Raw genomic sequence first — 12,671 nt, 5'->3', positions numbered from 1 at the left:
TCAAAATGGGGGTCGTCACCTTTTCTTAGGTTGGCAAAAAATGTTAGAGGGTTGCCAAAGGATATTGGAAGACAAAATTTGTGGACAAAAAAAGTGGTATTTCTTGAACATGAATTACTTCAAAAGTTGCCAAATGTGACACCATTTTCTAACTGAGCACCCTTGAACTACCCATATACAGAACCTTTCTCCAAGCCACATTATCCGTCCCCAGATGGTTGCCCCAGTTGAAGGAGGTGAAATTTTCGGTCACCTATCGGGGACCTAGTCAACCAAACTGTTATGTAAATTCTGTGCTTTGAATATTAAAATATTAACTGGACTTACCACATGCATCTTGTAGAAAGTTCCCCTGATCACCGACTTCACCAAAGTCTATAGACGTGGCACTGAGTTGCGACTCTGTGCGGATGTGTTGTGCCGCGAGTGGGCTTGGCGGCCAGTCTCGACCCTGTTGCGAGATTCGCGGAGATTGCTGGACCGACGAACAATGGCTCTCCTCTCCATCTCCGCTGCCAGACCTCTGCGACTTGGAACTCGGACTTGGATTGAAGAACATCGCATCGAGCTGGTCCAGCCCGGCTTGAATGGAAACTGTTGAGCATGACAGAGAGAGAACGCTCAATTGCCATTGAAAAGGACATGTGAACTAACAGAAAATATGTGGAACGATAGAAGTTAAAGGGCCTGACATTTCAGTCCTACCAGGATCTTCTCTGGAAACGATATCAATGATATAGCTGTTTAGTAGACCAAATGGACAGACAATGCCAACTGGAACGTTAAAACAATGGAAAATATAAGTACAAGGGCAGTAAGATGAATTATTGGCCTGCTGGAGATGAAAGGGACAGCAGTGCAGAGGAGTATATTAACAAAGAAGAGTTAGTATAATGGTGGTGAGGCAGTGGTAATACAAAAGATATGGTGCCATCGTCATAGTAACCAAACATTCATCTTAGTAACTGGACGATGTACCTATCAAAACGGCTGCGCTCAGAGTGTTGGAACTGAGGCTGTCCAAACCCATGACGCCAAGAGGCTCTAGCTTTGTTACAAGTTTCTTCCACACAGATGTGTCTACGTACCAGTCACACTTTTAACTGGCTATTATAAATATTATATTTCTGCATTAAATTATGATCTAAGGGAAGCCTCATACTTCACATCGCTCTCTCTCTCTCTCATATCTGAGTTTGGCCGCAGATTCGCAGAACTTTATACACTCGGAGGATATGATAGAATATGACACATCAGCCTGGGAGGCAGTTTGTTCAAGACATTAAGCAGCCACACTTGCCGTAAGAGAAACCGAATGGCTTACATATCACACTTTCACAATTTGCAACTAGATCCAATGTATAGTCAAGCTCATTCAACATTTCTTTTTCCGATTTGGGAAAACCATTACAGATGGGGAAATTTATGGATTTGTCCTTGAGAAATCATTTACCAAACTGAAGCTGCCACAGGCTAAAACCCAGAACCTCCAAGTGACAACAGAAGCTATTTTCGAGTCACTCCCAGAATAATGTATGTCGTCCAGTTACAGAGTTGTTGACAATTAACAATTCATAACCATGGACGTTAAATATGAATGTAAGAGACTGACTTCGGTCAGCTTGCGGCTTTGATAAGCCAATGAGGCTTCTTCACGAGTTCCTGCTTGCAGGAGGATCTAATATACATACATACATACATTTTGAACTCACCCCGGTCTATTTCATGCTCCTCCTCCTCTTCCTCATGGTTCAGTGACATTAACCCTTGAGAAACCGGTGCATCATTTGGCTTGTGAACAAACACTGCGTCTCTTCCTTCCATTATATTACTGTTCGAGTCACTCGATGAAATACCCCTTCTATCTATCTTTGGTTCTCCTATGCCTGACATTATCAACCCTCTATCAGACCATCCCCTCCCAGTTTTGAAATCTCTTCCACCTTCGGATGAATCAATTGCAGACGACGGTGTTAACTCTGCATCTCGTTCCTCCTCCTCCTCCTGAAAGCGGATGCTGCTTTCCTGATCTACTTGGGGTTCAGTTCTCAGCACCTGGTGGACCTCATTGGTGGATCCTTCTCTCCTTCTGGTTTGACTTTCTAGTGAGAAAGAGTTTCCTTGAGGCATTCCTGGATCACTCACTGTTCTAACATTCCCATCTCCAACAATGTGCTCTGAACATGACCAATCTTTTCTACTTTCTCCATATAGACTCTTTTCAGACATTTTGCCAAAGCTGTTTGTTAACCTTTGACCTTCCCCTAAGCCCTGACCTCTGGGGCCAGGGGTATCGGAGGACAAGTAATTTCTCTTTGAAGCTTTCAATATTTGGTTCATGGCATCCTTCCTGCCTTTCTCCGAGGTACTGTTCCTGGAATCTTTCTCTGAGTCATTGTGAATTCCTGTTGCTGATTGGTCTCTCTCTGTGATGTCATAGTTGTCTATTCCTGCAGATATATCTGTAAAATAAAACCAACTAAAATTGAAAGTCTGGGAATTTGCATGCTTTTCACAATAAACGTGATCTATAACTATTCAGCCAGTCTAAATTACCAAGTTTTGAAGTCCGACTATGCATTCTGCTTCAAACACAAACAACCAATACTCACGCCAGACGGGGGACGGGCTGGGGTGAGGAAATTTTCCTTTTATCCTCCCACAAAAATTCACAATTAGTAATTAGTAGTAATTGCATATTAATTATTTTTGCATACTATCAGATACATATTTTTGATTCAACTGTTTACTAAAACCAAACTCTCTTAAATTAGTATCTTAATTGAGGTATTAATATGAATATTCGTTATTTAACAGAGCCAAGGGAAGCCATCTCACCTTGCATGGAATCCAGATTCAATATTCCTAGGGAGGTATCTGAAGTCTGTGACATTAAGCTCTGTCTTGTTTCCAGAGGTCTATCCGAAAGCGAAAGCTGGGAAAGAGATATCTTCTGTAACAGACCAGAGACGTTGTGCGTCCTGAGGAAGTCTTCGACATTATCACTGATGGGAGGGAAAAATGAAACAAAGAAAAACAGAATGATGGATATTGCCAGTTGCTTTTCATCCATGCTTTATTGAACCCAAAGATAAAATGATATTGGTCCACTTTTCACCACATTCCCTAACACACGGGACCACATGGTAAGCGAGTGAGAAACAATTCTGCCAAAAGTTTTAATTGCAAAATGCATTACGTACAAAGCAATTCTTGATTGGGTAGGTTCTTGGTACAGTAGAGTGGGAGCAGTTGGAACCAAATATGACATACCGAATACGCTTTCAGCAGTGTCTATGGCGGGTAAATCAGATAAAACTATCAAATAACAGTTGTGCAGTGCAAACATTTCTTGCTTGTGACAGTAATAAAACAAAGTAGACTGTGGACATAAATTAAAGTTCATGTCAGGGCAAATTTTGAAGGATACTTTGAAGGATATTTTTTGAAGGATATGTAAGTCTGGTGAAATAGAGCACCAGCTTTGGGCCAGTATACTTCATAGGCCTAGGCCACGACTATTTGCCTTTCATTTAGGTACTGTAACTCCAAAGTGAAGGAGGCTGATTATTTGGAGTTAGTTATTAACAATGCAATCTGAAGTTTGATGTAAACAACTAGAATTCAGTAAATTATTTCATCATCGATTGTCATTTCAGTAGGTACCGCAGCTCAGTAAGCTGTCTTAAAGCAGCATTTTGCGTCCTTTTCTATGATTTTTCTCAACCTCACTGATTCCACAATGCCATAACGACATACATAACTAGCTTATCTATTCAAATTTTACTTCAAATGGTGGCATAAAAGTTGAAAAATTTACAACTTTAAACTTTGTTTTTCTCGAAGATATTTTTGTGGGAACTTGGGATCCAAATAAATAAACCTCGCACATAATATGAATATTTAAAAGCTACGAACGTCAATTGCCAATACGCAATACAACACCATGCTTGATTTGTGTAGATTGTCTATGGCAGTTGTACCGGGGAGCTGTTAGAGTCCAGCTTGCTGGTTGTACCAAGTTACCAACTCGACGTTTTGAATCTATTTTTAGCAACGGCTCATAACTAAACCTGCATCTCTGATTGGTTGAATTCAAACTAGTGGGTTGAGGGAACTGTATGCGATTAATATTAAATGTGTAATTTTGTTGCAGGACACTTTTCTTCTTTCTTCTTATCTACAAATGTCCTTAATAACTCGCCAATTAACGCTTTTGGTAGGGAAAAAACTTGGCTAATATCTTAGTTTGCTGTTATGTGATTGATATATGTCAAAAACTTGATGGACTTGTCAAAACGGCAACAAAACCCAAAATGCTGCTTTATATGGGGATCTCCAGCTACAAGAAACTTGACAAGCTGCAGTCTCTGAAATCACTGAGAATGTCTTTGAGAGAGATCTACAGTATGACATACACCTCTAAGTAAACTACCTGCACATTCCCTAATTCACAAAATAGTGTGACATATTCGAGCTAACACATGTTTTTTTTTCCATTCATCCCTTAACCAATACATTTTAGCCACGAAAATATACTGGGCTTACACCAACAATTCATAGTTGATCACGAGCAGTAATATGCGACTTTCATTCTTCAGTGTCAAAGACGAGATCTTTTGAAACATATTTTCCATTGTAAACAGTATAGATCACACACAAAATAGGACCTCTTTAGAAAACAAGAAGATCATAAGGACTTCAAAAGCTTCTAATACTTTGGATCAAAACTACAATTAGAGCTAATTTGATGTTGCATTAATTGATAAACTTTACCTGGACTTTTCCTCTAAAGAAAGAGCAAGATTTTCATTTGAAGTACCCTCGTCACGCTTGGCCTCTAGAGGGCTCTCTTCTTCTATTGCATTTTCTGTATTTGCCATCAGCTGTGGTGAGTCATTTGACTGAGCCAGACTTGGGTCGTTTGATCCAAACAGTGATCCCCTCGAGTCCTTTCCATTGGCAGATATCCTGAATAGGGAACCAATCCCCCACAAAAAATAATTTTATCTTAGAAGGCGTTCATACAAGTTTTGTGAAACGAGAAACGTAACAAACAATAATCTAAATATCTTTTACTGTATAACATATCGAAAGTGAATGTGAATGAAGTTTACTTTTCAAACTATGTTTTTTCTTGTTGTTTAAATTCATAGCTTTTTGGCTAGATAGGTATTTAAAACAGTGACCTCATGATAAAAGCCCTGAGCTCTGCACCAACTGAGCTATCCAGCCCTTAGTTGATCGCTATAAATTCATTTCTTAGTTTAGGGCGCAACTCAGAAGCCACAGTGCCTTGCATATAGTGTTACCAAGGATCAAGTCCCAGTTTCCTCCTCAAGGCTCTCATAAAAACCAGAAAGAGGCAGGGCAAGGCATTCAATAGGAATTTGGCTCTTGATGTATACATACAAAACATATACATCATGAACATCTGAATACTGATTGAGAAACTCATAAACAGGATTTTCGTAGAGTAGGAAATTGTTCGCACACAAATCGTAATCAAGGCAGAAATGGTTTGAAAGATACTTAAGGTACTACAAATTGAAGCAAAATGATTACTTTGCTCCATGGTTTAAAAGTTCATCGAAAATACTGTTTTGCTCAGTTCATGCTACCCGGAGAATTTGTGCAACAACAAAAAGATGGTTACAAAACTTTGAATACAGTACATTGCAAATAGATAAATATTCCAGAACTGTTGACAAGCATTGTTGGTTTTAAATTTTGTGATCATTGCCTGATACCTAGAAAATTAAGTGCCACTATGTAAATATAAGCCGGAGCTCTAATAAATCTCAGACCATAGCACAGTCCTTACGAATCTGTCCTTATTGCATCTTATATCCCCACCTTTCTTTCATGGCTCCTTTCTGTCTCATCACTGTGGACGCAGCTATCGGAGTACCGGGAAGTGAGCTCATTGTGATGTCATCCATTTCCGTCTTCTTACCAGTTGCATGAGCCAAGAAGGACTCCTGATCTGGAGTAAACGGTGATGAACGCTCTGCTTCCATTCTCGTCTACTTCAAAAATGCTGGCAAAATCAGCAAAAGGAGAAATCACTTTTTCAAATGAAATTTTTGTTAGATTCTGAAAAGTACACCATGTCACTGTCACTGTACATATCATGACAGCAAATTGAGAGTGCAGCATCTATGTGGGGTCATTATAAAGAGATGTATATTAAAGGACCATTTTTTGGATAGTATCTTAAAAATTTTCATTTTCAACATATTAGAAAGTTTGATAAACTTTTGATACCTCACTGTATAGGCCATTTACATTAGTACGGTCTATACTCTATAGGTTAATTTGCTACGTAATATTGTGTTGCAAAAGATGGCTGCTCCCTCAGCTACCTAAGTTAAGATGCTCAGAGTTCAATATAAAACCAAAATAAAATAAAACTGTTAGCAAACTGCTTATCCGCTGGAGAGCCTACAGTGTAAGAGAATGTAAAAGTTAGTTGGCCTGATGTTTCGATCCTTGCAGGATCTTCTTCAAAGGCTAAATGACAAGTAACAGTAACAGAAGGGACAAAAACACGCACAGAATACAGACAGGTTTATCAACATAAAACGGCAGAGCAGTGAAAGGAAATAGTAAAGACAAATTTACTTAGCTCTAGCGTGGATCATTGTAAGATTACTGAAAATGCTTCAAAACCTTTTATTTGAAGAAGATTATAAATTATCATTGTTGTCATTGGTTGAGTGGTTAGTTTCTTTTCTCCTTCTTATATCGGCCTACTGTCCTATCTTGGGCAGAACAGGAAAATTCTTTTCTTATGATCATGCAAACTTTTTCACTGAACTAGCTTTAGATATTTCAGCCAATGAAAAGAGACAATATATCTTCTGTCAGCTTCATACCATTCAATAACAGTATCTGATTGGCTATCGTGTCCAATGACAAAAACTACAATCTGTCGGAGAAGTTCTGGAACATGTCATGCACATGAAACTTTCTTGGTATCGTTGCTTTTAGTGTATAGCGATAATATGCTGCATTATGCCATGTACAGTCATATCCTATAGTTCTGAAGAAACAAGGCCACATGGTCAAAAAAAGGGCATGTTGAATAAATAAAGACATTTGTTTTTTTCCTTATGTTTTATACGGCCTATTTCTGTTCAGGATTGTCAGTTCGAGATTTTGGGAACTTATATAGTACGTCTGATGTTGTCATTTCACTCAGATCGAAATTTCTTTTATGACTAGGCCTAGATGAAAAGCATAATTAGCTAGGATTACAGCTATTGCTTGAGTGGACTAAACAATAGACTTCTCACCTCTGCAGTGATGAATTGACTTAACCCTTTCATTGCGGGGAACGTTCATTCACTCAGATAAATAATTTATCGTGATGATCTCCATAATTGCAATCCTAGACAAAAGGAAATGAGCATGTTAACTACATTCCAAACAGCTATAAAGGAAGCCAAATTTCTGCACCTGCAATTTCTGTTGGATATTTTATGTCCATACGCAAAATCAAACCAGTATACACCTATGTAATGAAGCCTATGAAATACAATGTAACTTGTAAGGTCTAGCCTTGGTCTATTCCCACCAACCTAATGAGGTCTATAGGCACTAGTAGTAGCATGGTGGGCTCATATTAATTAACTCACTGAAAGATTTGATGAATGTACTATGTCTATCAAGTAAAAATCCAAATCACCCAACTGTATGCATTTTCATGTGTGTAGTTCCTCGGAAATGTAATGATCTCCAAATAATTATTGTTCTGTACCTATGTAATGTACAATTGAGCAAAATTTGACCACAAAATGTCTGCCGTGTCAAGTTCTTTCATACCTCGAAATTGACACATTTGTTGATAAGCTACTGTAACTGTAACTTTTGTAGTATACATCAATTGACTTAGGGTGCTGTTTGCTATGCTCTGAGCCTCTAAGCTCAGGTCCCAGGGAGAAGTGGTATCATGTTGCGGTAAGTTTGGTTATTTTTAGGGAGTCAGATTTCCAAATGCCAAAAATACGTGCAAAACTTGGGGGAGGGTGTTAAATGAAACCACAATTTGATCAGCTAATAACTGAAATGGATTCAAACTCATGAAAGATGTAACTCTGCTTAACTGCAAAAAGTTAAGGTTCCTTGCTGTATTGTTGCTAGTAATATTTGAAGGTGCATCAATTATGAAGCCTTTACTAATACTAGTAACACTAGTAACAGTAACATTTCCATTGGCACTAGGCTAGACCTAATCTGAGTTAAGCTGCTAGTATTAGCCTGTCACCAATCTGGTGTGACCTTTTCAAAATATTCACTTTATTTCTAAATTTTGCTATCATCTCAACTACATAGACACAGTCAGAATGTTTGCAACTGACACTTCAGTGTCACACAGACTATATTTAGCCTAACCAATACAAAACTATGGTTGGCAATATAGTACAGACGTAGCCTAGGAAAATTGTCAGTGTTATTGCACAGAACGGTGCCGTACTCGTTTGTTTTCTTCTCGTTCAAATTTTTCGTACACAAAAGAAAAACATGAACGAGGGACTCACACACCGATAATTTCTTACCGATTTGGAAACTTCTCATATATTTCCTTGCTCTGACATAGCACTACATTTTAATCATCATGCCACGTACGGTGAAAATAAATTCAAAGTTTACTCATCAAAACAAATTGCCGCGGAAGTTATCATGGAATTACCATGTCGAAGTTAGTGCGAAACTTCATTTCAGCATGTGATTCAATCTTTGATATGTTGTTCTGCGGTATGTTGGGAGCTTGTCATTCTACTGTTTCAACTGCATATGGAACGCCCGGCCCGTAAACAGGAATTAAAAGGAGGGTCGTCGATACTCGTGTCCTGTAGCTATTAAAGTTTTGTTTTATACACGATGGCACAGAAGCCACAGAACGTATGACGCTATGCGAACAAGCCCATAACGAAGTATATGCGTGGGATTAAGTTGATAGATCTGTCCCTTGCGGCAGATCCAGTAAGGGGACAGAACTTGGCCGGCCCGGTCGCATTTTTTTCCCAAACAGATTTGCAATTACGGATTTTTCAGTCGATCAGAATGCTGGTTACGTCAGCACCAAAAATGACCATTGTTTCGACGACATACACTGAGTTACACACTGACACTTAATTCAGTCTAGTTACGGGGTTTCCCTTCAAACGCCCTAACTTTACTTTTAAAGCTTGGATCACATGTTGACCTGACTTATTATACATACGGTACTTTCCATTGGGTTCGTGTCTACGTTATGTAAGATTCGTGAGCCGTTCTATTGATATCGGAATTCGTTTCGTGGAATGGGTACAATAAAATCAACTTCTGGACGCGAATTCACAAGTCTTGAAAGAATATACGTAAAACAGTTTAGTCTGCAGTTTGATATATTTCCGTTACTGCACTGTGTACAGACTATGCTCTTTCTGTCAGTATTCAAAGATGATCAGCATGATATCTGACTTGCCTGGGAGTGTAACAACCCCCCCCCCCTTCAATCAACAAAAGATGTTATCATTCCCCCCTTCGGGCCCTTCTTTTGCACTGTCTAGGGCTATTCTGATGACTGTCTGCGAACTTATCGACGAATTACGCGCCAAATGTCGGGCATATGAGCTCAATACGGAAACACAAACGTATATACTAGGCTGTTCTGTGTTGAATGTACCTAACCCAAGAAACACAACGCGATTGGTCGCGTAGGCGTAGCAAAACTTGTTGTAAGTTTCAGTCAAAATGCAAATTGTTTCTACATGCTGTGATATTCATTCTGCCATACACGTCACTCATGTTTGAATCATTTCGGAACACAATCCAGGGATCTGGGATAACCATGTGAACATATGAACTGAACGTAGCCTCCGCTTGTGAGTGCCGAGGAGACCGTTTAATTAAATTTCCAACCCGTTTCCACATTTGACAATACAGAGACAGTGGCGTTTTTTACGCTGCTGCTTGGGTCAAATTCTTTTTCAAGGCAATGTTCCCATGGAAGTGATTTTCATTTTGGCCACCCAATTTCGCAGATAGAGAATTAGGTAAAAGGTAAAAGAATAAAAATTGCATAAAAACCATGGTAATATGCACATAGGCCCAGTAACATATTTAGTGTGGATTCAAGTTGTTTTCTCAGTCAATAATTCCATTGGGGGGGGGGGGGGCAAGTGGGGGGGGGGGCGAGCATTTCAACTGGGGGGGCTCCCGCCCCTGCCCCCCACTGGCTACGCCACTGCCTTCAACACATAATGTGATGCACCCTGTACGAAACTTTCATTGTGATGTTATCGATATGTTTCACAGAAAACTTTGATCAAACATCGATAATAGATGATATAATCATTACAAACTAGTGTGCAGGCTAAATACTGTATGTCTAAACCAATTCCAAATGTACGAAAAGCTCCGGGTATATGTCTCGACAGGCGCGGCGGAACGGGAAAATTATTGGGGGGCTAATGTGTGGAGACTATCTAAGCGGAGCGCCACCATCGGTTAGCGCGGAGCGTCCAAGAAAATGTTGGTTTTTTTCAAACCCCCAGATGGCCGGAAACGGCACTTCCCGAGTGTTTTATGCTGCGAATACCTAGCCCTAAAATATGGGTCTCAATCCTGCAATTTCTCAGATTGCACGTAAAAGTCTGTAAAAACATTGTAATTTGTATATTCGATGGTGTTTTAAGAGAGTAGCTATTACTCGTAGTGTACTCGCAAGACGTTTTTGAGTGTAGTAAGGGCAGTGGCGGGGCTAGGGGTATTGGTCAGGGGGGGCAAGAATGGTCTGTAGGGGCGCTTTCGACACTATCTAAGCGGAGCGCCACCACAGGTTGGCGCGGAGCGTACAAAAAATTTTTGAGTAAAGATACTCCCTAGATTGCAGGAAATGACCCCTTCCGGGCCTTGCTAATTTGCAGATAAACGGAGAATAAATAGGTGTCGTCGCCATTTTGTCGGAAAATTACACCAACAGAATATGACAAATGTCAATAGGTATATGACAGCGCAATAAAATAGTCAATAATAAGTAAAAAGGAGTGAAAAGCTGAAAAGGGCGCCAGCAGTCCATTTGAGTCCGTCAGGGGGGGGGGGGGGGCATCCGCCCCCTGACTGTATATATGGACGCTCCGCCACTAAGTAAGGGGATGTTGGAGATCTGGCTGAAATGAGGCAAGTCATTGGCCTAAGACGAAGTTGTGTTACGCTTACCGGTACTCACACTCACTGCTTCCACTTTTCACGGGGCGTGAAGACGCGGTTGGGGTGACAATGTGGTCTATAGCCAGGGGACGGTCCCCCAGCAATTACTAAAATTATTACACCTATATAGTATACGTGTGCATCGGACAGATCGACAAGTATGCATTGAAAAATGGGCAGATGCACGTTTCGGAGCCTCGGTAAATATTGGGGGGGGGGGCTTATTATGCATTTGCCCCCTCAACTTTTTCATTGGGGGGGGGGGGCTGAGCCCCCCCAAGCCCCCCCCCCCCCGGTTCCGCCGCCACTGTGTCTCGATCGTTGCAACGAATTGATGCAGACTTTATGTCATCCCGTGTTGATAGTTGTAATAGTTTACTATATCGTCCCCGTTCTTGCGTAGTGACGAATGTTCAAAATGTGAGTTTTGAGAAAACGCGCTCTAAAGATTTTCATATTTTGACTTTAGTATAGCGTAACTAAAAGAGGATCTTTTTTTACCGAAAGTTGTCAATATTTTAAATATAACAAATAGAACTTCGAGTTCTCATGTTTGTTGCTGAAATTTCTCACATAGTAGTAATTTTAGTGTAAACATTTTCGTCGTTATGTCATGTCATTTCAGTTAATTTTAGACATTCGCCACACATTCGTCACTGTGCTAGAACTAAATTTTGAAGTTTCGTCCTGTCACAGACTTGTATTCGTCACTTTTGTGTGAATAGCCATAGGGTACACCGTGAATGTTCACTGTCACATGGGGAGAGGAAGGGAGGGGGGGGGGGTTAGGTGGAATAACCTTACGATAGAAGAAAATAATCGAAGGGGTGGTACATTGGTCTTATTAATTTTAAAAAGAATGTCCACGGTTTACTTTAATGTACAAAATAGACAAGGAATGGGTTATACGCAGGTATCAACATACGTGTTTTAGTATGTTTTTCTTGAGTGACATGGATGGAGTCGGATATGATGAGGGGAGGTGGTATATAGGGCAAGGAGAGCCGGCTGTTGAAATGGTGGTATATTGGTCTTATTAATTTAAAAAGAACGCCCACGTTTTGTTGCAATGTATAAAATAGACAAGGAATTTGTATGGGTTATGGGTGGATGTAAGTGTTTTAGTACGGTTTCTTGGGTGAAATGTAGGGTGTCGGATAGAGAGATGTTGAGGTAGGGAGGGCAAGGAGAGCCGGCTGCTGAAAGGGTTATATATTGGTCCTATTTATTTTAAAGAACCCCCACCATTTTCTATAATGTATAAAATAGACAATATGATGAAATGTGAACACATGCAGTTGCAAAAATAATAGTTCCAGTGGCGTAATCTGTTAAGTCGGAACTCTTATAAAGCACACAGACTACGGAAAATTGTGTGCAATTCTTCATTTTCAAGTTAGTGTATTACGTGAAATGTCTCTGACAATAGTTTCTAAGTATCCTTCAAACGCTTTGGGAAGCTATTCCACTAT

The 12,671-nt window shown here is 40.0% G+C and overlaps 1 protein-coding gene across 3 annotated transcripts in view; it reads right to left on the bottom strand.

Moving 5' to 3' along the window:
- The window catches only part of LOC139965256 (uncharacterized), a 40,794-nt gene extending 32,048 nt beyond the window's left edge, over nt 1-8,746 (bottom strand). For 2 of the 3 annotated variants that reach the window (XM_071967429.1, XM_071967432.1), the window contains exons 1-6: nt 8,562-8,745; nt 5,857-6,040; nt 4,777-4,971; nt 2,839-3,005; nt 1,713-2,462; nt 328-594 (exon numbers count right to left, since the gene is read on the bottom strand). In XM_071967429.1, the coding sequence (XP_071823530.1) occupies nt 328-594; nt 1,713-2,462; nt 2,839-3,005; nt 4,777-4,971; nt 5,857-6,020 (1,543 nt within the window). In that variant the 5' untranslated portion in view covers nt 6,021-6,040; nt 8,562-8,745. Of the gene's footprint in view, nt 1-327; nt 595-1,712; nt 2,463-2,838; nt 3,006-4,776; nt 4,972-5,856; nt 6,041-7,298; nt 7,394-8,561 lie in introns of all 3 variants that reach the window. The other variant, XM_071967431.1, reaches the window with a different exon arrangement.
- Nucleotides 8,747-12,671: the final 3,925 nt, after the last annotated feature.

Source organism: Apostichopus japonicus, chromosome 3 (genome assembly GCF_037975245.1).
Source record: "Apostichopus japonicus isolate 1M-3 chromosome 3, ASM3797524v1, whole genome shotgun sequence".
Lineage (NCBI taxonomy): Eukaryota > Metazoa > Echinodermata > Holothuroidea > Aspidochirotida > Stichopodidae > Apostichopus > Apostichopus japonicus.
The sequence above is the reverse complement of the archived record's forward strand: the minus strand, read 5'-3'. Positions and strand labels throughout refer to the sequence as shown.